The sequence below is a fragment of the Mus caroli genome, unplaced genomic scaffold (assembly GCF_978045245.1).
Source record: "Mus caroli unplaced genomic scaffold, Mus_caroli_1 scaffold_14, whole genome shotgun sequence".
In the NCBI taxonomy this organism is placed as follows: Eukaryota; Metazoa; Chordata; class Mammalia; order Rodentia; family Muridae; genus Mus; species Mus caroli.
The window spans coordinates 101,452,922-101,477,208 of NW_028227269.1; the positions used below are offsets into that span (position 1 = coordinate 101,452,922).

General features: G+C 51.4%; 1 protein-coding gene and 1 long non-coding RNA gene across 3 annotated transcripts in view; one reads left to right on the top strand and one right to left on the bottom strand.

The window, feature by feature from the left end:
• Nucleotides 1–21,945, bottom strand: part of Asb2 (ankyrin repeat and SOCS box containing 2) — a 35,066-nt gene extending 13,121 nt beyond the window's left edge. Inside the window, exons 1-5 of one of the 2 annotated variants that reach the window (XM_021179159.3) lie at nt 21,661–21,945; nt 11,398–11,674; nt 4,099–4,203; nt 1,898–2,064; nt 934–1,089 (exon numbers count right to left, since the gene is read on the bottom strand). In XM_021179159.3, the coding sequence (XP_021034818.1) occupies nt 934–1,089; nt 1,898–2,064; nt 4,099–4,203; nt 11,398–11,603 (634 nt within the window). In that variant the 5' untranslated portion in view covers nt 11,604–11,674; nt 21,661–21,945. Of the gene's footprint in view, nt 1–933; nt 1,090–1,897; nt 2,065–4,098; nt 4,542–11,397; nt 11,675–21,660 lie in introns of those variants that run through there. The other variant, XM_029484726.2, reaches the window with a different exon arrangement.
• LOC110306978 (uncharacterized) lies at nt 2,909–16,086 on the top strand. The gene is made up of 4 exons (XR_002379338.3): nt 2,909–3,044; nt 10,255–10,339; nt 13,322–13,448; nt 13,952–16,086. It is a non-coding gene; the product is annotated as an uncharacterized LOC110306978 (long non-coding RNA).
• Nucleotides 21,946–24,287: the final 2,342 nt, after the last annotated feature.

Here is a 24,287-nt window from a genome sequence, read left to right on the forward strand (position 1 = left end):
AGGAAGCTCCGGGGAGGGTCCACAGGAGGCCACATCCAGGAGCCAGGAGCTGGGGGCTTCGGTACCTAATAGGTCCAACCAAGGTCAAGCCACCAAGCTGGTATTTAGCATGCTTCCTTCCTACAGTTCTCTTTGGGACAGCTGAGGTCTCAGGTAACAGCTAAGGGCCCCATAGAAGACACATCCATATTGCGTTCAGGTGCCCGCAGAATATTATATGTGCTGGAGGCCAAATCACAGATGTGCCTTTGGTCCTTACGTCTGAAATGAGAACCCTAGCTTCACTTACGGGTGTGGAGACGTACATGAGGGCTTAAGGAAAACACCTTTCTTTGCCAGTATATAAGTACTCAGTAGGTGCCAGCTATTATGACAGGTTATCTGCCCACAGACACTGGACCTGGCTATTGCAGCCAGTGCACACCTTTGAACTAGTGCTGAGCTGTCCAGGGGGCTTTTGCCTACATAAACATGGCAGAGGTACGCACCCCTTCTTCTACCATCTGGCTTTTGCCCATGCTGTTGCAGAAGCTTAGCCAGATGGTAAATCCCTTCCTGTTGGGGTTCAGCCCAGATATCCCTCTGTGAGCACCCCCCCCACATTCCCACCCAGCCCCTTGCCAAACCCTGCATGCTTGTAGTCTGAGTGTGTGCCCATGCTTGATGTAAGTCACAGACCTATGCCCCATCTTTTCAACTAAGGCTTCAGTGACACACCCTCCCCACCACCCCAGCAGGTTGACCTGTGGAAAATGTTGGGTGATCCCATGTGTAAACACAAGATCTAATTAGCATGCACCATGCATCTTGGAGGGGTTCTACCCTCTGCAAAGGGGACCCCTCAGAGCTGGGAATTCATGGTAGAAATCTGAAAAGCTGCCCACTTTACTTCTGGACTTCCTGGCCCATGGGAAGCGCAGCCTAGGGACTCACCTTTGTAAAGTGGAGTCTCCCTGGATTTGTTAGAGATGTCAGGCTCTGCCCCTGCCTGGAGCAGCGACAGGAGACAATCCAGGTGTTCTCTGCATGTGGCCAGGTATAATGCTGTCTCTTCCTGCAGTGTGCGTTGGTCAATGGTCCCTGGGTAGGCTGGGGAGGAGATCAGAAAACCTGTGATGGAAGGTACCACTCTACCAAGGCACGTGTTCTGACTTCCTCGCAGTTCTAAGGATGGGTATGGAACTCCCTCCTCTGAATTCTGTTAAGCCCAGACTATCTTCATTTCATCCCCTATAACCTGCTTGGGTTCTTGGCAGTAGGAATGCAACTAGATGCCACTTCCTCTGGGAAGCCTTCCCAGGTTGAGCCCCCAGATCTAAAGTGTCTGTTTTTCCTTTGCCCTCTTAGTCACTGCTAGAATGGCTATATCTCATGTAACTTTTCCTCCAGGTGTGCTTGGTGGGAGTTGGGACCATTCAATGGCCAGAGCAGCACCTGCCTCTTGGTATTATTAATCCTAATCTGGCCTAATAGAAAGATGGAATTCGGAAATGAGGCAGAACTAGCCCAGGGTCCCACAGTTGGTGGGAACAGCTTTGGCAGTACACAGGCACAGTTGTGCCTGAGCCTTTCCACACCAAATCAGCCCCTGGAACATTCTGGAACAAACTAGCAGTGGCTGTCCCAGAATTTAGTTCTTCTTCCCTCGTTCTTTTTCTAGGAATTAGGTTCTGCCGGCTGAAAGGCATGGAGAGACAGCAGCAAGAGGCAGGGGCAGGAACAGGGAGAGGCCTGTCCACCCTAACCCTACCCCGAATCCAATTCTCCACACCACTCCACCCACCCCCACCGCAACACAGTGATTTTAACTGTGTTTGTGGCGACCATTACATGGCCTGACCTCTTCACCAAGAGAGAGAGCCCTGTACCCTGCTGGCCCTTCAGAGATGGTCCTCACCTTGCTGCAGGACTTTCAGGCAGCCCAGCTGGCCATAGTAGGCAGCCTCGTGTAGCGGCAGCCAGCCCTCCTTGTTGGGCTCTGCAAGATTCTTCCCATCCTGGATCATGATCTTCAAGGCCTCTTCATCCCCTTCCTTGATGGCCTTCAGCACGGGGTCCATAGCCCTGTGAGAGCAAGCAGCAGCCAGTTCTCAGCTGCATGCAGAGGCAGGGCCGGGTGGCCTGGGTCCTGTTGGAGGGCAGGAGCCAGTGTCTGCTCTGAGGTCTCTCCTTCTTCGTATTCAGCTTGTTCTGGGCCTAATGTTTGTGCCCTCTAGCTCACTGGATGCAAGCAAATTAGGGTGGGAGCCCAGCAGGCCCGAGACTTTCTGTGGCTGAAGTTAACGTCACACCCAAACTGTTTCTACCAGGGAGACTCCGGCACAGAATGCTAACACTGGCTAAGAACTGCAGAGAAATCTTCAGTAACTAGGGACCTTCCCAAAAGAGGGCCCTCGATTTGTACCAGGCACAGCTACCTACAGGGTTGAATGCTAGCAAGAGCTCCCAAAGGCAAGGATCTGCCAAGGTCCCTCCCTTCCCTGTTACCCCAGCCTTCCTGTCTCCCCATCTCCCCATCGAATTCATTATCCCTACTCCCAGCTGCTGCGAAATGACAATACTTGAAGGATTAATAAATTAGAATCCTTCACAGTTTAAAATTTCTAAATGTCAAAAGATTTCAAGGCCACAGTGGGGGGCATCTTTGTCTGGCTCCTTGAAGGCAATTTTTTTTCATCTATCCATTTACTTACTCTTCTGTCTGTTCTCTGCAATCTCTTTCCCTTTGTCCCCTGCTACCAAGTCAGTAAGGACCATGACTGGCTAGGGTCCTGGGATCAGGAGCTAGGATGGGTTTAGGGGGAATCTCTAGGACCAACCCCCAAAAGTTCCCAGCTGCTTCCTCCAGCATGCGACACTTCCTCCTGCGTCTCAGCCTCGGGGTTATTAATAGTAGATACGGGGTGAAGCCAGAGACCCAACAAGGACAAGCGATTGACCAGCTAGATCTTGAAGGTCCATCAACACCATCATAGCCACCTGCTTGAGAGCCACTCAGGAGCAGCAGGACCAACCCCCATCAGTCTCAGGGAGGGGCCCATTGGGTATGTGGCTACTGCTGAAGTGTGTGTGGGGGGGTGTGGGGGTGGAATGGGCTGGCTGGTCCTGTGGCCTTGGTGAGGGGAGGTTCCCACTATGTAATACTTGCTGTCAGGACCCACCAGCCAGAGTGGGTCTCCCTAGCTGGGATTCACAGATCCTGGGGCTCTCAGCATCACACACACTAACAGCTTCTCCATGAGCCCAGACAAAGTCCCCACCCCAAAGAGGGAGAGGCTGCCAGGCATGTTAAACCACCAAGGACTAGAAGCAAGCTGCACAGGGTCTTGGAAGACAACTTTGTCTTCCCCAAGCCTGCCTAGCAGAGAGGAGAGCCTGGCGGGCAGGCCCTCCTATGGCAGGCACTCAAGGGTAGGCAGTTGTACTGAGATTAGAACTGGGACTTTCTTTTTTCTCAACCTCAAAGCCCCTGGTGGCCATAGGGCTTGGGAAGGCTGAGAGTGAGAACTGGCCAGCTGTATCCTCCTCTCTGCCACACAGAAATAGGGTACCAGCAAAGGGCCCCCCTTTTTAAACTGCTTTTAGGGACACTCCGAGTCAGAGCAAGGAAAGAGGTACAAATGTCCCATTAGCTCCATACCCCAGGCAGAACCCTCTCCTTTGGCCCCAATTAATTGGTTAGTACTGGGCTTTGGCACCTGGCTCTTAAATGAAGTGTTGTGGGTGGGGATTTAGATGTGCACAGATGAAGCCCTGGAGGTGGCATGGGGAGACACAAGACAGGGATGAATAGAAGTGAAAGCCAACTCCTCACACACACCCCCAACACACACACCAGCCCTTTGAACCTCTCCCTCCCCAGATTCAGAGACCCACGGAACTCCTCCAGCAGCAGGGTCACAACCTCTGAGAATATCTGAGGGGTCAGTCCCAAGCACAGCCCGAATGCCATTCCTAGCAGGCAGTAGGAGCACTAGAATCTAGACTCTAGACACAGCAGGAAGGGGATCTAGGGCTGCAAAGCCTCTCCCTGCTGCCTCAGCTGGAGGTGTGAGCAGGGTGGTCTTGGAACCAGGTGGGGGGGGGTCGATCACTTACGCCATCTGGGAGGTCTTGAACAGGTTGCTGCTATACTTCTGCATGACCCCTTGGAACAGACCCAGGGGTGCACGGGCCGGTGGGCTCTCGGGAGACGAGGGGGACCTGGAAGGTGCAGAGCCAGAGTGAAACAGAGCAAAGTACTCTGCATAAGAGAAGCGAGTCATGCTGGAGCCAGTAAGGAGGATGGAGGGTGAGCTGCGAGCCGGGAGGAAGAGTCTAAGTGACAGACAGACACAGGGCTCTGAACCAAAGCAGATGGCCGGGCCCTCTCTGTGTGCTGGACACAGCTGCTGTGTCTCTGGATTATTTTTGGCCCTTGGAGGAAGCCCTTGGAGATTTAAATGACCATATAAGACAACAATGAGGTTAACCTCACCCCCGCCCCCACCGCCCCCCTCCCCAGCCAACCACAAGGGCGCAGATATGAAGCAAGGTGACATTCTTCACCAGGGAGGATGTGAGAAGCGGTCGCTGGGTGGCAGGCATCAGGATGAAAGGCCATGGGGGGACCTCAGTGGGGCTGGAGAAGAGATTCCTGGACAAGCAAGGGAACAGGAGAGCCAGTCTGAAAAGCCAAGACACGTGGACCCTCCACCTCACCTTGCTGGCTTCACTTACGAGGACTGTGTACCCCATAGCCCTCTTGGGACCCAGTAGTCTAGTGACCCAGTAGTATAGCGAAAGGATGTGTAAGGAAGGTCAGACAGGGATTTAAACCCAGACGCTGCCACTCGTGTGACCTGCAGGCAAGCTCATTTTCCATGCGTTTTACTTCTCCTACCTGTGTAGTGGGAAGAAAGCAGCCCCTGTCTCAAGTGCCAGTGTGAAATGCTTAGCTATCTTGTGGAGCACAGTGTACCTCAAAGGCTCACGTATTGAAGGCTTGTCCCCAGTTCAGTAGCATACTATGGTGTGCCTTGGGGAAGTGACAGGGATCAAGAGGGCTCTGTTCTCAGCCTTGGATCCTGATCCACTTACTGCTTCAAAATTGGATGGTGTGAAGGGTAGCTTTAATTGTCAACTTGACTCAGCCTGGAATCAGTTGGGAAGAGAATCTCAATTTGATTGGCTAAATTGGGTTGGCCCTCTTGGCATGTCTGTGGGTGCTGTCTTAAGTCATACTGATCTGTGAAGACCAGGTCTACTGTGGGTGGCACCAATCCTAGGCAAGAGTAGCGGAATCAAGCTGAGCACAAGCAAACATGCGGATGCATTTGTTTCTCTCTACTCTACACTGCCAGCCATTGTGATCTGACCAGATGTTTGAGGATCCTGATGCTGTGACTTTCCCCAGGGGATGGACTAGAACCTGGGATTGTAAGCTGGAATGAACCCCTTTCCTACCAAGCTGCATTTTTTACAGAGTATTTTTATCATAGCAACAGAAATGACAAGAGGATAGATAATATTGTAGGGAGGTGGTGGAAACAGAGGACATGCGACCCAGTCGTTGAAAGGAACAAGTCCTTGGCCCCTTTCCCTCTTCTTCACTGCTTCCTGGCTCCTATGAGCAAGCAGCCTCCTACGCCACAAATTTCCACCACCGTGATGTTCTGCTGAACGTTGGGCCTGGCAATGGACTGAGGCCTCTGGGACCATTGGCCTGAATAAATCCTTTCTCCTCTAAGCCATGTCCTGCGGGCTTTAGTGAAAGACGAAAGTCAGCTACCACAGAGAGAGGACTTGACTCAAGCCAGAGTTTCATTTTACTTTCATTATACTGAGCCTCAATCCCACTCTACCAGAAGGCCTGATGGAGATGGGGCAGCCAGCCCCCTCTGCTCTTGGCTGGCGATGCAGGAAGAATAGACTCCACCCCTTATCATCTCCTAGCAAGTCAGTCTGAAAACCCAGCACTCTCCTTGATGCCCAGAGAAGGAGGTGGGGCTCTGTCTGTGGAGTCTAGGATTTCATTCTGAGGCTGGCACACCATGGGGTACAGCTGCTGTAAAGAGGACCTTTGGGGGAGGATCCTGACCATTTAAGGCAGGGCAGGCTGGGGCCTCAGACTCTGTGGATCTCTCAGCAAAGCCAGGCTGTGGTGCAGAGTAGGGGCCCTCAAGAGAGAAGTGAAGAAGAGGCATGGTTCAAAACAGGCTGAGGCCTGGCCACCCTTGCCCTCCATGTCTCCAGTCTTCCTGTCTCCCAACTCATTACACCCTTCCATACATATCTCCCAGCTGTGCAAGGCACTGATGCACCCAGTCAGTGCTTTCCTTCTGTTCTTATTAAAGTGGACATTAATATTGCTGTCTTTCACAGACGAGCAGGCCAAGTGGGCACAGCTCAGGGTCCCACAGGGCAGGTGAACAGGGCTGAGAATCAGACAGTGCTTAAGTCTCCCCTTCCTCCAGGGCCTGGCTTCTTCTTGCCTGTTAACCCTCCCTTCTGCTCCATGCCCCCAACACTGCTTTTGTGCCTTTAGATACAGACACTTCCCCAACTTTATGCCTCTGTTTCTTTACTTGCAAAGTAGGGTCAGGACCAACCCAGGGGGAGGGGCGAGAGGTGTGCATCCCTGTCTATGTGGCTGAAGAAAATCAGTGTGACACAGATCCAAGAGTCATCACCCAAGATAAGGATTGCACCACCTGTCTCTCTCCTGGCCTGTCTGCACATGCCCCATGCTCCCTTCTCTCCTCTTGGCCCTAGGAAAGCAGCTTCGGCCAGGCTATCTCTATAGTCAGCAGGTCTGGGCTCTCCATGAAGCCCTGGGATTCCCAATTCATGTGGCCTCTAGTCTTTTGCTGCCATTCAAATGTTTCAGTAAGATAATGCACACAGGTAAACAGACAAACAATCTGCCACCTTCACCTAAAATGAGGAGCATTCCATGTGAAGTGCTGCCAGCAAGGATTGTCACTGAGGTGAGTGCTAAGGCTGATGTAATGCAAGGTCACGGTTGGGTCACAGGTCACCAGTGTGCAAGACAAATTTCTCAGAGCCCTTCCAAGCACTCTCCTGCCACCTTCCAAGGCAGCAGGGGTGTGTTGTCCCCATTCCAGCAGAATGAAGAGCCTGGAGTCAAGGGCTGGGACTGCGGACTTCTGGGTCAAGTATTGCAGATCCTTAACTGCTCAGAGGCCACAGGTGCGTGACAAGGCCACACACCCACAGAGCTGCAGGAAGGGGTTGAGAGCACACCAGAGAACTTGCTCTAGGAGCACTGAACTTGGGTTGCGTGACCTTGGTCTGGGGGGTCAGCTGTGTGGCTTCTCACAGTACCCAAGCTCTGAGTCTCAGGCTGGATGGGAAGCCAGGGGACTTTTGTGCTTTCAAACCAAAGCAGAAGGCCCCCACTTCCCCTCTGCTGGCTGCGGCAGGGGAATTCCCAGCAGAGCTAACCACTGGGCTGAGTCATCAGAGAGGAGAATGCTTCCGTGGGATGTGGCTTACAGGTTATGACCTAAGTGAGGTCCAGGTAGGGCTCGTCTGCTCCTCCCCAGAACACAGCAAGCTCCACTACGGAGCCTACCCTGCAGGGTTCCCATGCACTTTCAGCCTTGGCCTTCTTTGGGCTGCAAACTGGGTGGGTGCGGGGTAGGATGGATCCAGCACGGGCTGTGGTTTGACTGGAGGCTTCTGCAGCCATGCATCCCATCCCAAGCAAGTCCAGGTTTATGGTTCACTCCTTCGCCTTCTGAGAAGTGCAACCTTCAATAAAATGCAGGCATTTGAAGGCTTTGAAGGTCAGCTGGAGTTGCCTCTCCATAGTAACCTCAGGCTCTCTTGGTCGGGTGCATATATGGACCCAAGTTCCCCACTGGATAGGAAGTGAGGTAGGCCTCTTGGGAGCTCTCCGGCCCAGGCTTGGCAAGAGACTTTCATGACTGTTGTACTTTGTCCCTTCACCTGGTTGTGGGGAGGTGGCCCTAAGAAGAGACGTCGTGCTTTATAAGGGGTCCTCCTATGGTTTCCTTCTTTAGGACTCTGCACTCCATTTTAAAGACAATGACAAAGTGCATTCCCAAAGTGTGTTCTTGGCTTCCAAGTATTTATTTGCCTAAAAATATTCACCTACAGTAACAAAGGCACCAAGGCACAAGGGAACAACGTCTCCTAGTTCCCAACAAGTCCTGTCACTGGAAAGCTCTCAGGAGACTCTCCTAGCCCGACACAGAAGCTGCTCAGTGAAACTGAGGCAGTCATGAGGTTGGGGCCCCAGGAACTGCTCACCTAGGGAACAGGGGGAGTGAATGCAGACTGCAGAGTGTAGGGAGGCTCCATCCTGCTTCACTGGATTTTTGCTAGAAGACTACATGGGGGGGGGGATGTCTGAGGGTATATAGCTGAGTTTTTGCCAAGCTAGGGCTTGGGTTCCATCCCCAGCACCAAAAGAGGAGGAGGAGGAAGAGGAGAAGGAGGAGGAGGAGGAAGAGAAGAAGAAAAGGAAAAGGAAGAGGAGGAGGAGGATGAAGAAGAGGAGAAGGAAGAGGAGGAAGAGGAGGAAGAGGAGGAGGGGGGAAGAGGAGGAGAAGAAGGAGAAGACACTTTGAGATGAGCAGCTTCAGCTGTCGCCATTTTGGGAAGGGACAGTAAGAAGCGGTTAGGTCAGGACTCAATGGGATGGGGTATCTAACCTGAAGTCATTGCACATGCAGTAAACGACACAGAAAACACTTGAACCTCCAAAGCTACCTCCCTTCTCATGGCCCTTTGTCCTTCTCTCCACCCATGCACTTGTTCATATGCGGCCTTTGCCAGATGGTGAGGACTAGGCTTCAGAAAGCAGAGCAGGCATTTGAGAACCCGAATGAACATCACAGGTCCCTGGCAGAAGCAAACAAATAAGGCTTAGAGGTGACATCCAGGGGCATCCATGCAGGAGCCACCAGGACAGAGAATAAATGGTTAGGGTAGGATTCACTGAGAAAGGGCTGGCTAACCTGAAACCCAAAGGATGACAAGGAGCCCCCTGGAGCCTGTATGATGTCCTGTAGCCTGAGTGATAATATTGTAATACCCAAAGATGGAGATTCACAGGATCTTAGGTCCTGTACATTCTCTAACTTCCAGTTCTGGTCATGAGTCTCAGGGATCCTAGACCTCTGCTGGGGGGTGGAGGGTAAGGGTAGGATGTGGAGGGAGGGCAATGTAATGAGGCTAAAACCGGGTTCAAGTCGGGGAGAGCAAGAGGAAGCATTTCTGCAGAATCAGCAGGACCTACAAACTGCCTGGCCTCAGGAGGGGCTCCTGAGTTTCGGAGGAGGCTGCAGGCTCTCAGCGATGTGTGGCTCCTGTAGCAGTCCCATCAGTCTCTATCTAGTCCTCTCCTGAGAAAGAGGAACCTGCGTTTGACTTCAGCCGAACCAGCCAAAACAGGAACCGGATGAGCCAGGTCCCTGCACAGGGTTTCTGAGGCCCCAGTGGGATGTGGTCAGGGCTAGCTAGCTTACGAGCCTGAAGGCTTTGCTCTCTTCCCTGCCCAAGGAGCCTGTCTGATATCCCTGTGGAAAGGGCCTCTCAGAACAGGGTGCCCAGGCCTTGGCCCAGCCCGTGGGATACAGGTTAACTGACAGCAGCAAGGAACAGTGTGACTCCGTGTAAGCACTGATGGTTGTCAACCCGGGGACAGAGCTGAGATGGTTCATTTCCACTTAAGAGTCACTTCTGCTGCGGCTAACCTTAGCAAAACCTGTACATTAAAGTTGTTAGACAAGGAAGCAGAAAGTCTGAGGGAGTGGGCGACTTTCCCGAGGTCAAGGTCACATAGGGGTCACTGGCTGCTGGGGACGCTGAGATTTGAGGCCCATGGACCACACAGTCACATAGATCCCACCTGTTTCAGCAGCTTACTGTCCCCCTCACACCCCACCTCCAACCCTTGGCTGGGGGTGGGTGAGGGCAGCAAAAGCCTCTTCACAACGTATATATTTCTTTCCCAAGCACATGAAGAGCAAATTCCAGGCACCTTTCTGGCTGCCCCTGCAAAGACGGTGTCCCTAGATCAATCTTGCCCCACCTGGGAGCCACTGGCCACATGCAAGCGATAAACACTTGGAATGTGAAATACACGGGATTTTAAAAGCTTGATAAGAGATAAACATGAGTGTGTGTGTGTGTGTGTGTGTGTGTGTGTGTGTGTGCCGCATGCCATGGTACCTAAGTGGAGGTTAAAGGACAACTTGTTGATTCTCTTCTTTCACCACATAGATACCATGGCTCAAACTTAGCTCATTCGGCATGGAAGCGAGGAATGTTAGCCACTGAGCCTTCATGTAGCGTTCTTACACTGGTGGTGAGTACAAATGGTGATATTTAGAAATAAAAAATATATATGTAAATTGTGCGTCATGCTTGTACATGCCTGTACATGCCTCAGCAATGAGGAGACCAAAGCAATGAGGAGATTCAAAGTTTGAGGCTAGCCTGGGCTACACCATCAAGTTCCAGATCAGCTTGAGCTATATAATTTGGCCTTGCCACAAAACATACGTTTTTATAAGATGATGTAAAGCTTCAATTGTTTCTCCTACTACTCAAGTGGCACTGTGGGCTGTGTCGATGGCTTTTCATGTGGCCTCAGGTCATACTGTTAGAAAGCCCAGCAGCTGGGTAGATGAGGTGGGAAGGGGAGGAGGGGAGGGGAGGGAGGGGGAGGCATGGAGAGCAGGCAGGATGATCCTCAGGCAGACTTCTTTTGCCTTACAGGTGTGCTTCCTGTAGACAGAGCTGGAAGCACTAAGCCCCACTGAGCAACAGTCCCCTGCATCCAAGCATAAATCAGTCAGGCAAGGCCAAGCCTGGACTTTGGGAGCTAGTCAGTTCCGAGTTCCTAGCCTTGTGACCCTGGGCCCATTAGTCGGCCTTAGGCTTCAGGTTCCTCATCATCGAGACCTTAGGGTGTCCTTAGGAAAGTTCTTAAAAATGAAAGCTCAGGGAATCTGCCCTGAGAGAGCAGAAGTTCCACACTCGTGGAGTCAGCCAACTTCAGATCAAAAATATTTGAAAAACCCATCTGTAGTGAGTGGTACAGACCGTCTTTCTTGTTGGCTGTAATGTTGTTAGTCATGTGTCCTTTGTATTTGTAATAAAAATTGACCTAGTGGTGAGTTAAAACACTTAGTGGGATTACATAAGCTATAAGCAAATACTGTATCTTATGTGAAAGACTTGGGCCACAGGCGTCCCTGATCCCATCCCACTGTGACACCAAACAGTGACGTTAGATGACAAATGCAGGCCGCTAAGGGGTCAGAGACCAGGATATTTTGGTTCAGGTTGAAGAGCCCGGGGCATATGAAGCTTGAGGTGCCCAGGGGTGCATATCCCCTCCATTAGCTTTTCCTCACTTACCTGGTCCATGGGTGGAAATGTCCTGGCTGGTGGTTGGTCTGAGAGGACACGGAGGCCTCAGCAGGGGTCGGCCCCCGAGTCTTGTCTGCCAGGCTCTGCTCGATGGCCATCTGGAGCAGCTCCTCCTCACTCAGGCTGCTATATAGGCTGTATTCCTCATGTCCAATGGCACGTTGTCTGCCCCGAGTGGAGATCTCAGTCGCCATCTTGGCCACCCCTCCTCCAGCTTCCAGAAGAGGGACTCAGCAGTAGCCAGCACACAGCAGGTGACAAATCCCTGTGAGGAAACCCAACCCCCAGTCACCGAGTGTTTCACAAGGCAGCCATGTTTGCCCACAGGGCAGACTGTGCGATTGGACATTGTTAAACATGTGCGTGTGTGCCTGCGTGTTAGTATGTACACCTGACTGTGGATGCACCTGGAGGCCAGATGGTGACAGACCTCCTGCAAGTAGATTGACAGGTGGTTGTGGGCCACCTGATGTGGGTGTTAGCAACCAATCTGGGTCTTCTGCATGAGTAGCAAGTGTTCTTAACCACTGAACCGTCTCTCCAGCTCACTCTTTAAAAAAAAAATTCATTCATTTGGCCATGGGATCTGTCTAAGCATCCACTCATCTTCACAGCCATCCATCCACTCAGCTATTCGCCAACCCCCTTGTCCTTCAAACTGCCATTCATCTACTCATCCTCTCATGCATCTGTCTAACCACCTACAGCTATGTCCACCCTTCCTCCCACCCATCCTCACACCCAACCTCCCATCCATCCTTCCATTCACTTTCCTATCTATCCTCCCATCCATCCTCCCATCCACCCTCTCACCCACTCTCCCACCAATCCTGCCATCTACCCTCCCACCCATCCTCCCACCCATCCTCCCATCCATCCTCCCACTCACTCTCCCACTCATCCTGCCATCCACCCTCCCATCCATCCTCCCACTCACTCTCCCACTCATCCTGCCATCCACCCTCCCATCCATCCTCCCACTCACTCTCCCACTCACCCTGCCATCCACCCTCCCATCCATCCTCCCATCCATCCTCCCATCCATCCTCCCACTCACTCTCCCACTCATCCTGCCATCCACCCTCCCATCCATCCTCCCATCCATCCTCCCATCTACTCTCCCACCCTTCCTCCCATCCATCCTTCCATTCACTTTCCTATCTATCCTCCCATCCATCCTCCCACTCACCCTCCCATCCACCCTCTCACCCACCCTCCCACTCATCCTGCCATCCACCCTGCCATCCATCCTCCCATCCACTCTCTCACCCATCCTCCCATCCACCCCCCCATCCACCCTCTCACCCATCCTCCCATTCACTCTACTATTTACTCACATGTCCAAATATCCGACTATCATATCCATCCATCCCCACTGGCCAGTATATGCACTCAACCACTACCCGCTCAGCTCTTTCATCCAGCATCATTCACCAGCCTATCTGACCTTCCAACCATCTATCCATCTACTCACCTATCTACCCATCTGCCCACTATTCATCCTTCTGTCTGTCCACTTCCTCGGCCACATATCCCCCATGCTCTTACCCACTCCCTTTTAAACTTATCTATGCAGAGATCTACCCACTCACCATTTCCATTCCAGGAAGCCTATCTATCTATACAGGTATGACGGCATACATTAACTGAGAGATTACTTCTTGTGCAACTACTCTGGGTCAGGCACCCTTCTGGGGACACAAAGATCTCAACATCCTGCCTCCTGCCTCACGAGGCCACACCATGTTGGGCACATTCCTCCCATCCAGTCACAGCTGTGTCCCACACTGGCAGATCAACGCTGTTCTTCACTGTGGGAGGGCTGAGAAGGCCTCGGATGAGTCAGACACGGGCTCATGCTTGGGCTCTTCTGGTCTAGTTAAAGCCAGCCGTTACAACAATTTCATTACAGGGACGCTCTTCGAAAAGACACAAATGCCTCAGAGAGAGCAGAGCAGGCGGACTGAAGCTCTGTCAGCAAATAAAATCGAATCAGCCTGACTTGTGATATTTACTGGCTTGCAGCAACCCGACCGCAGGTCAGTAGTTCTTAACCCTGGCTGAGCACTCAAGTCACAAGAGGCTTTTGAAAAACAACCCCCCTTCCACCCCTCCCCCCAAAGTGCCAGCATTCTGCTCTGGCAAACATTCACGTCCTTTCCCCCAGAGACAGTCGTCTTTCTTCTTCCCCTCAGATACTGGGCCTAAGACCTTGTGATTTGCTCTCCCAAGGGGAAGCTAGTGGGGACGACACACCAGGCACATGAGAGATTTCTTCTTGTCATGCCCGGGGAACTAAGAATTCCCCATGAGACCCTGCTTCCTTGCAGCCTGAGCCCCAGAAGGAAGAAACACTTCAGGCTCCTGAGGGTAGGCGAGCTCAACCCATCAGGGATCCCTGTCTAGTTGATGAGACACACCCACCCAGCCGGTTCGAGGTCAACACCTACTCCCACCCCGAACTACCCTCAAGTGAGTGGGAACCGCCATGGCGCAGTCCCCATTTCCAGCTTGCAGCTCAGAGAGTCTTTCCCACCTGCAGGTATGGACCTTGGCTACCAGTGCTTGGTCTAAGGACCGCTTTGCTGTGTGGCGTTCTTGTGGCTCTGGCTAACTGGTACCCAGGAGACGACGGGTCCAGCACATCTCCAAGAGGACATCCAAATGGCCTACCGCCAAAACACCAAGAGGCAGTCACTTTATTAGTGTTGCGGGGTTCAAATTCAAAGCTAAAGGAACACAACCTCCCCCGCCCCACATGGCTCAGAGGAAAATAGAACGTGTAAGCACCGGGGAGTGCATGGGGTCACCACGGAGAGTATGGGGTCACTGGGAGCTGTGATGAGGATTGAAACAGCGCTGAAAGATGGATGAGCCTTGTCTCCTGTTAGTCCTGGGACCTCCTGTGTACGACAGTGTGTAGTGTTGGGGACCACAGTAGAAGATCACACTCTGGGTTTTCTATGAAGAAACACAGCAGGGTGAGCGTGGCTGGAAAGCAGCCACCCTCTTGCACCCAGTGCCTCTGGCCAGGGACCTGAGTCAGGTGTGAGAAGAGACGTGGTGTGTTCATAGAGAGCACAGGTTCTCAGGAGCCCTCAAGACTGCTTGCCGACCGGATTGCTTGCCAGTCTACAGAATTCATAAAATAGTTTCACATTCCTGTCAAAACTCCAGGACCTAACCAAAGGTCAGGCACACAAGAAGTATTTAATAAGTGCGGGAGAACAAACAGTAGAATCAGAATAATGTTTAATTCCCTGGAAGGTTGGCTGGTTTCTGGACTGGGGACCTCGTGCTACCTACTCTAACCTTACCCTGCCATCTGCTGGACATATCAGGAATTGCAACGTGGGAAGTAGATGGTTTATAGCTGTGCTCACAGGATGCATGATATTATAGCAGATGTGAGGCATCATCTGACACACAGCGAGGGCCTGGAAAAGATCTGAATATGATTTGAAGCTCCCTGGGGGCAGCCTCCACCTGCTCCTGTTCATTCAGGACCTGCCCTGGCTGGAAGTTTTCAGAGGGGCTGTATGGTGGCCTTACATTCTTCCTGGTTTTCCTTCATTTAAAGTAAAGACAGGACAAAGAGAAAAGATCTCCAAGCCAGCCTTCTCTTTCTGTGAAAAGGATGACTGTCAGCACCTAAGCTGGCCCCATGTCCACTGAGCACTGTGGTATGGCAAGATCTGGTCCAGCCTGATGCAGACCCCCCCCCTCTAGCCCCTCCACCTTCATCCAACCTGATGCAGACTCCCACCCCTTCACCCTCCAGTTGTTCTAGACCTCCGGGGTGGGGGCACCTGCATGGCATCCCTTCTCCTCACAGTCCCAGCTTCACTCCGTACAAGGTGACCATCTGTACAGGAAGTGGGGACCCTCAGGGGGGTCTTGAGTTACATAATGGTGCAGGGCACATGGCAGGCACAGTATGTGGTTTTTGGTTTGGGGGTCACATATGCACTGGAGCAATGTGTAGAGGGTGGGTTGCTGTACTGTGTTCCTGAGCAAGGCCATGGCTCTAAGCCCCATGTCACCTCAGAGCTGCACTGCCAACCAGAGAGAAGGCCCCTTGTCATCAGTGTGCACACTCATGTTTGCTGCTGTTTGACCCGCACATCAGGGATGTGCAGTAGGGGTGTTGTTTTTCTGCCTGATGGCAGGTAAACTAGTCACATCTAGGGAGGAGGTGGCAGGAGAGGGGCTAGAAGGCAGCATCGACTTCACACGAGACTCTGGGCTCACGTAACTGCTGCTTTTCTTTTTCCTTCTTGCATTTGTGTGCAAGAAAGAGAGAGAAAGAGAAAGAGAGAGAGAGGCTGTGTGTGTGTGTGTGTGTGTGTGTGTGTGTGTGTGTGTGTGTGGTGTGAACCAGTGTATGTGGGCTCACATGTGTGAGTACAGGTGAGGTGAACATGTATGCGTGCATGTAGACACAAGGGTGACATCGGGTGTCTTGGTTTAATTTACTGAAACAGGGTCTGTCAATGAATGCAGAGCTGGCTAGCTTGGCCATGGGTCCCTGGATCTGTCTCATATGTGCTCAGATCACAGGTCTCGCATGTCTGCTGGGTTTTTACATGGGTTCTGGGGATCCCACCGCCAGTGTTCATGGTTGTGTGGCAGACAAGATATTCACTGAGCCATCTCCCCAGCATGCCCCCCTCTCCCCAGCACCCCCACCCCACTGCCTTTTAAGGTTTTAGGGGAGGCTTGGAGTGAGAATAAAGACTTTGTATTTTTAAAAGATTCTCTTTAAGTATATATTATATATGCATACATAATAAATATATGCTTACAAATGTGTATGTACCATACTATATACATATATCATACATATATGCATGTATATGTGTACAGCCAGCTCAGAATCTGTGGATTCTGCCTCTATCACTTCAACTGACTGAAGTTCAAAAATATTCAGGAAAAAGTTCAAGTAATCATGAGCATGTGTAGACATTGTTCCTGAACAACAGAGTGTGACGACCGCCTTTGTGGGGGGCTGTGGGTGATCCAGGGATGGTTTCAGTGAGCACAAGAGCAGGTGTGCAGGTCACAATCGTCTTGGACTTTGCTATCTGTAGGTTCCAGAAACCCATCCCAGCAATGCCTAACAACAGCTCTGTATGTAACACTCATGTGTACGTAGTGTCTATTCATTTATTGTGAAAGTTTCAGGGTCTCCCTAATGTCCCAAGACCCTTAACCTCAGGTGATTTTAAACACAGGCTGCTTGGGCTAGCCTGGGGCTGAGGAGGAAGTGGGAAGTTACTTGGTGGTCACTTCCCACCCTCAGTACTGTTTTATTCTTCGCAGAGGTCTGCCAACCTTCACAGATCTTCTGTCACCTGGAGCATCTCATGGGAGGCATGGAGATCTGTCCTCCTTGCCTGGCTCTCCGGCTCTGATACTTTAACAGTAACAACCAGGCTTGTGCTTGTGGCCCCTGAAGAGTGCTCAGTCTCCGTCCTAAGCAGGGTCCTCTGACCTCTCGGTCTGTGCTGGTTAGTTTTGGTCAGCTTGACACAACATAGTGACACCTGGATGAGGGACTCTCAACTGAGGGACTGCCTCCATCAGATTGGCCTGTGGACATCAGATTAGCCTGTGGACATTTAATTGATGGAGGAAGGCCCAACCCACTGTGGACAGCACCTTGCTGGACAGGTGGGTCTGGGCTGTGTAAGAAAGCAAGCTAAGTAAGTCAGCACAGAGCAAGCTGATAAGCAGTGTTTCTCCATGATCCTTGCTTCAGTTCTTGTCTTCAAGTTCCTACCTTAAGTCTCTATACTGGCGTCCCTCCATATTAGACTGCAATGTGGACGTGAAAGCCAAACAAACCCCAGCCCCAAACCCAGGACAACGCGCCAATTGTTTTCACTCAATATCTTTATCACAGCCACAGGGAAACAATCTAGAACAGCACCTGGGGAGTATTCCCTTCCCATTGTACAGATGGGGAGACTGAGGCCCAGAATGTAAGTGGCCAAGGGCACATCTACCTGTCCCATTTTTCATCAGGCTCCCCAGTCCTAAATGCCGAGAACGATGGCCAGAATTCTGTATTAGAGTTTTACTACTGTGACGAGACACCATGACCAAGGCAAGTCCTGTAAGGACAACGTTTAATTGGAGCTGACTTACAGGTTCAGAGGTTCAGTCCATGATCATCAAAGTGGGAACATGGCAGCATCCAGGCAGGCATGGTGCAGGAGGAGCTGAGAGTTCTACATCTTCATCTGAAGGCTGCTAGTGGAAGACTGGCTTCCAGCCAGCTAGGATGAGGGTCTTAAAGCCCACACCCACAGTGACACATCTACAATAAACAAGGTCACACCCACTCCAACAGGATCACACACACCTTCTAATAGGGCCACTCCCTGGGCCAATCATATTCAAACCATCACAGGTTCCTGCACGTGACTCTCCACCACACCTCTCTCATCCTCTGGCTAAGATGAGACTCAGGTCAGAATCCCAGGGTGGGCCTTTGACAACTGTATTGTTTGCTTTTCTGTTGCTGTGACGAAACTCCATGACCCAAAGCAACTTAGGACAGACAGAAGTTATTTTGGCTCACAGTTCCAGAGGGGTAGAATCCATCATGGCGGGTAACCATGGCAACACAGGGCAGGCATGGCACCAAAAACAGAAAAGGAAGCCAAGCGCTCACATCTTCAACAACAAGCACAACGCAGGGAGAAAACTGGAAGTGGGGCCATGAGCTCTCAAAGCTCACCCCAAAGATTCCCTTCCTCCAGGACAGCCTCACCTCTCCACAGTCCTGCCCCACTCCAAATGGTGCCACCAATCGCAGACCACGATTTCAAATTTATAAACCTATGGGGACATTTCTCATCCAAGCTACCATGGCAAGGGACAGGGCTGAAGGGCCTTTTTATAGACCCCAGTGTACAACCATGTGATCATCAAAGGAGCTGGCATTACTTGCAAGTAGTCTTCAAGACCCAGCCTATTGACCTTCCTTCATAGAGGAGTGAGTGGCCCTCCTCTGAGGTATCAAGTCACTACCCTTGTACATCCTTTCCAGTCATATGCAACTGCCCAAACTACACGCAGTCTCCTGTTTGCAGAAGGAGCTAGTGCAGAACTTCTCAACCTGTGGGTCGAGACCCCTTGGGGGGGTGTCAAACAACCCTTTCACCTTGGTCACCAAAGACCATTAGAAAACTCGGACTGATATTGGTAGCAAAATTACAGTTATGAAGTACCAGTGAAAATAATTTTACAGTTGGGGGGTCACCACAACATGAGGAACTGTGTTAAAGGGCTGCAGCATTAGGAAAGCCGAGAACCACTATGCTAGATCATTTAGACTGCGAAGGGTTAACAGCAGGGTGACTCCATCTACACAGCTATGGGGAAGTCTATGTTGGGGTGAGACTCTCTACTGGTGTGGCTGCTTTGGGATCACCCACACTCCTGTAAGTGACCGGTCACCCATGCTCTCTAAATGACTCATTGGTTGGCCAAGCTGAACTTGGGTAGAGTCGTGCCTTGGACTGTTGTCAGAGACCTATCTGGAGTGAGTAGACACTTGCTGGTGTCCCTCCAGGAAAAGCACATGGGACAGGCCTCACAGCTTCTAAACACAGCAGACCCAGCTGCTAGTCTCGGAGCCTTGATCCTAGTCTCAGCCAAGCTTGTGACTTTGGGGTGTCAAGGCTTTGTGCAGTCTCAGGCTTGGTCAGTGGTTGTCAGAGAATGCAGTCAACACCACCACACAGGACTCTTCTCCGTTTGTACAGAGGGGAAACTGAGGCCCAGAGAGGTCCCAATGGGAATTGATCTTGCCCAAAGCCAACTCTGCCCACACTCCACCACCACACCAGAGATCTATTATACAGAAAGTAGAAACCGAGGCTCCATCTGGAGTGGTGGAGTGGAGCACCCTTCCGTCTCTTTGTCCAAATCCGGGGCTCTCTCTCTCTCTCTCTCTCAAGTCATCTGGGTTAGGTCTGATGTATATTGGTAAAAGCCACCTCATAAAGACAGTAAAGAAGAGGGTGAGAGACAGGGTGGGGGAAGAAAAGCAGAAAGAAAAATAATACTTTTCTGGGTTTTGTGGCAAATACTGTGTTCTAAGGAGACAGTCTCCCCAGAGCTAAAGGCCACCTGAGGTGTTGCCTCTGAGCAGTGGCTAAGAGGACTCCGGGAAGCCTGATTTCCCCTTATACCCGCAGCCCCTAGGCTGTTGCCTCTCCAGGACTGGGTCACCTTTGTCTCAGATGCCAGAGTGCAGGGCCTCACCCCTGCCTCCAGGCCCTGCAGGGACTGGCAGTGTCCCAGGCTCTTACACTGAATCCAGACACATCAGTATGGCTCAGTCCACCAGGCTAGACGCAGGATTCCAGGGCCCTGACCCAGTTTCTGCCTAGTCTCTAGAAATGCCGAGCTCTGCCATCTGCCAGCAGCCTGAGGTGACAGTGATGGGTGGGCACGGCTGGCCACTCCTCCCCCTGCAGGCAGCCGAGGACTCTGCAGCTTAGAAGAGGGAGGACTCTGGTCAGGCTGGAGACAATATGTGTCCCCTGCAGGGGGGTTCTTAAATCTAGTCTGTAGACAATACATGGTCCCTAAAGACACCCTAAAGGTATCAGGGAAAGGTCCTAACGGGTTCACAAAGATGCTGACTGCCACTGTGTCTGGCCTGAAAACTGCAGGGGCTATGAATGAGAGCCCTTGAGGTCTGGAAGTTTAGCCTTGATTCCTACTTTCAGCATCTCATTGCTGCCTAGCTCCAGACAAGACCTTTAACCTCTCACGACCTCAGTTTCCAAATCTTGAAAAAGGGTATCAACATTTACCTCATGCTCATGGTGGCCTTGAGAGTGGACAGGGAAATAATTCACCTCTATTAAGTCTTTGGTGGGTACCGGCTAACATGAACTGAGTTGTTTTTCATTATAAAACCATTTCAGACTCCCACACGGAGGAGAAATACGGTGCTTCCAATCACTGCCGCAAGACTGCTAAAACACTGGTGGTCAGTACATACCAGGTGTGCCTCCTTACGCCAGGAGGGACCATACATATGAGATGGTTTCTTCCGGTGGGCACAGGTCTGTGTTTTGAACAAGAATGAGCTAACAACCACTAGTGGCTAAGGTTGGGCTGTCGCTGGGGGCTGGTCTGGCAGTCTGCCTGAGCCCCTCTGAATTCCCTCAAACCTTTCCTCACACAGACTCCTTGCAGAAGGAGAATTTTCCTGCCCCAAGCAGGTCTTGGTCACATCCCTGCTGTCCCTTCGTGTCACTGGCCTGTTCATGTCAATCCATCTCCCTGGCAATGAAGGATATAGCCCAAGATAAATTCCTACCTATCCCCCCTTGCTTATACACTTTGCAAGTATGTTTCCTCTCCCCCTGGTCCTGGAGTGACCACTGCTTCTTCCAGCCTCCACGAAGGCTTCATCTCCCTCCCAGCTGTCCCTCCACCCCTTGCTCAGCGTGATGGCATCCCATCTGTCCTTTCCAAGACCTCCTTAAATATGGCATATGTACATGTACACGTATGTATATATGAGCTAGTTTTGTATCTCTGCATCCCATAGTTTTTCTTCACTCTCATCTAGGTAACATTTCTCATTTCACACCCTCTCCTAAGCCTCCAGAAATGGCAAGCAAAGCGCACGGCACCCAGGTCGTCATCGGCCACACATCACAGTTCATGCATAGCCCTCTTAGTGTAACAGACACGGAGTGCTCTTGCAGGAAAGCAGCCATCATTGGCTCAGTCTGGAAGCGTTTCCAAAAGTCACCTGTCTGACACAGACAACACCAAAGATCCTATGCACCCAACAATAGCATCGGTGTTCACTCTTTTCACACGTCCATGTTTTGAAGCACACAACAGAGTGGTATGCTAAGCCAGAGTCCTCCAGAAGGATAGCTACCATGCATGCAGAGTATTGGTTCCCTGCTTTCCTGCCAGAGCCAAAGTCTCCATTATGTGCAGAGCTGGGGAAAAGGGGAGGGGAGACAGAGAGAGAGAGAGAGACAGAGACAGACAGACAGAGACAGAGACAGAGACAGAGACAGAGACAGAGAGACACAGACAGACAGACAGACAGACAGACAGACAGACAGACAGAGACAGAGACAGAGAAAGGCAAGGCCACAGTTTGGGTACAGGTCTCAGTGGGTCCTGAAGCTGCAGGTCCCATCCCACTCAGCAATTCTTTTCAAAATCTCCATCCATGACCAAGTCAAAAGCAAGCATTACCTGCAAGGCTCTGCGGCAGGGGCACAGGTCTGGGCAACAAAGAGATTTTTCTTGACTGTCTGAATTCAGAACATGCTCTCTGAGTTTGCCTCCTGTGCTGGCCCTGAGCTTCCAGCTGTTGTGCCAGGCAGCTCTGAAACACTCTCCTTTGAAGCAGGGAGTTTATTTCTGGCCCACCGCATGACCACGGATGTCAAGCCAAGCTATAAGACGTTATGACTCTCAGATTTCCCTTCTGAAGATCGCACTAAGGAAGCCGTGATCCCGCCCTCCACTCCTCCGAGGGCACGGGAGACAGGCTCCCGCTTCAGAGAGCATCCTGGGCTTCGGCCCTCACGTGATGTCATCATTTGTGATCCTTGACATGGAGCCCATATATGGGTATGTTTCTAGAACTACCCAGGCGGGAGCTGGAGAGGAGGGAAGTGCAGGAAGACAAGACAGGGAGGGCACACAAAGAGACACAGAATTGAGAAAGAGAAGAAAAAGCAAGGGAGAAAGAAGGAGAGCCCTAAAGGAGAGGCAGGAAGAGAGAGGTGCATGAGGGCCCTTGCATAATACCCTTGAGAAAATTCAAGGGTCAGTGTCGGGCATGCAGCAGGTGGCCAAGGCTAACATTTAGAGACACCAGCTGTCCAGAATTGGATGCTCTGGGGTGAAGCCAAGGAACACAGGCCAGAGCACACAGCAGTGGACCAATGAGCATAGAGAATCCTGCAATCCCCGAAAGGGTCAGCTACAGAAGGGACCTACTACCCCAAGTCTGGGAAAGAGTATCTCCATTTCTGGACTAGGCGATCTAAGAGAAGACTCTGTTCCCTCTTCTCCTTTGGATGTTCGGTGTTCTTAGCCATGTACTTGGGAACAGAAGGCAAGGGGGAGTAATGTTTGTAGACATCCAAAGTTAGGCAGTGGGACCATTTGTAGTTGCATGTTATGAGAAAGTCCTTGCATACCACAAACAGGGGCCCAGGTAAAAGAGACACTGAGGGAGAAGGAAGATGGCAGGGAAGCTGATGGCTGCAAACCCTGAGCAAGGACCTGTTTAGAAGTGGGCCCTCCTCCAGCCCCAACAGATGCCTCACACAATGGCAGAGAAAAGTCATCCAGGCTGACCCTATATACTCCTGACCCTCAAAATAATGAGGTAGGCCAGGTGTGGTGCCACACACCTTCAATCCCAGCACTCGGCAGAGGCAGAGGCAGAGGCAGAGGCAGAGGCAGAGGCAGAGGCAGAGGCAGAGGCAGAGGCAGAAGCAGGTGGATCTTTATAAGTTCAAGGCTAGCCTGGTCTACATAGCAAGTTACAGGACTGCCAGGGCTACCAAGTGAGACTATCTAAGACAACAATGGTAGCTATCCTTCTGGAGGACTCTGGCTTAACATTGGCTCTGTTATGTGCTTCAAAACATGGGCGTGTGAAAAGAGTGACCAGCGATGCTATTGTCGGGCGCATAGGATCTTTGATGTTGTCTGTGTCAGACAGGTGACTTTTGGAAACGCTTCCAGACTGAGCCAATGATGGCTGTTTCCCTGCAAGAGTACTCAGTGTAGGTTACACTAAGAGGGCTCTGCATTAACGGTGATGTGCTCAGAGCTAAAGGCACTGTCCTTCTGGAAGGCAAACAAACAAAAACCGGGACTCAACTTCATTCTCTCTTCCTGTTGGTGCTAAGATGCCGCCCTCAGTCCCGTCACAGCTTGTGACAGACCAGCAGCTCCCTGGTCTTAGGGAGTGTTATGACTTCTCCATCTGGAGGGGCCCTTAGATGTTCTGCCCAGACCCTTTGCTTTCCAGCTGAGACCCAGAGAGGCACTGTGACTCCTCTGAGCACTCAGCAAAGAAGGGCCATAACACTCCGCATGCTGAAGACTGTAGCCCATGGGCTCAGATGCCAGTGTCTTGCAGTTGAGACACTCCTGTGACAAAAGGAAGGACCTGGGCTTTGGGTACCTGACTCAATATGGAAGACATGGAGCATGGTCCAGTAGGAAGAAGTATGCTCCAGCAGGGCCTGACTACTTCATCTCTGATGCCCCCAACCCACGGCTCCACAGGTCAGCTGACTTGTACCCCCAAGTGCTGGTAATGGGCTAATGGTTCCAGTCACTCCATGTTCAGCATGTGGGATTTCCCATCTCTGAGTATTATCCATTTCTTGATGGATTTATTATTATTATTATTATTATTATTATTAATTATTCAGTAGCCATTTTAACTGCAAGTCCCTGATGACGAATGTTACTGAGCACCTGATAACCTGGAGTAGTGATTTCTGGGGCATTCCATAGTCGCCATCATCAAGGAAGGTCCAAGAGCAGCCTAGCAACCATCTTCCAGAGGACAGGAAATGGTGAAATGGGGACAGGCACAAAAACTGTAGGAGAATCAGCCTGAAGGAAGGAATTTTCTAGAAGTCCCAGGACCCCTGTGAAACTGTGGGATCTCTCCTGCAGGACCCAAAGGAGTGGTGAGGTTTAAAACCCAGAACCCCCTTTTTGCCAGAGACCCCTATTCCAGGAAGGATGGAAGGAGCAAGCAAGCAGAGAAGAGAGACAGGCAGAGGCTGTGAAAACTGGTCGGGGACAGTGCCAAGGCTCAGGATGACGTCGGTCGGAGAGTGGAA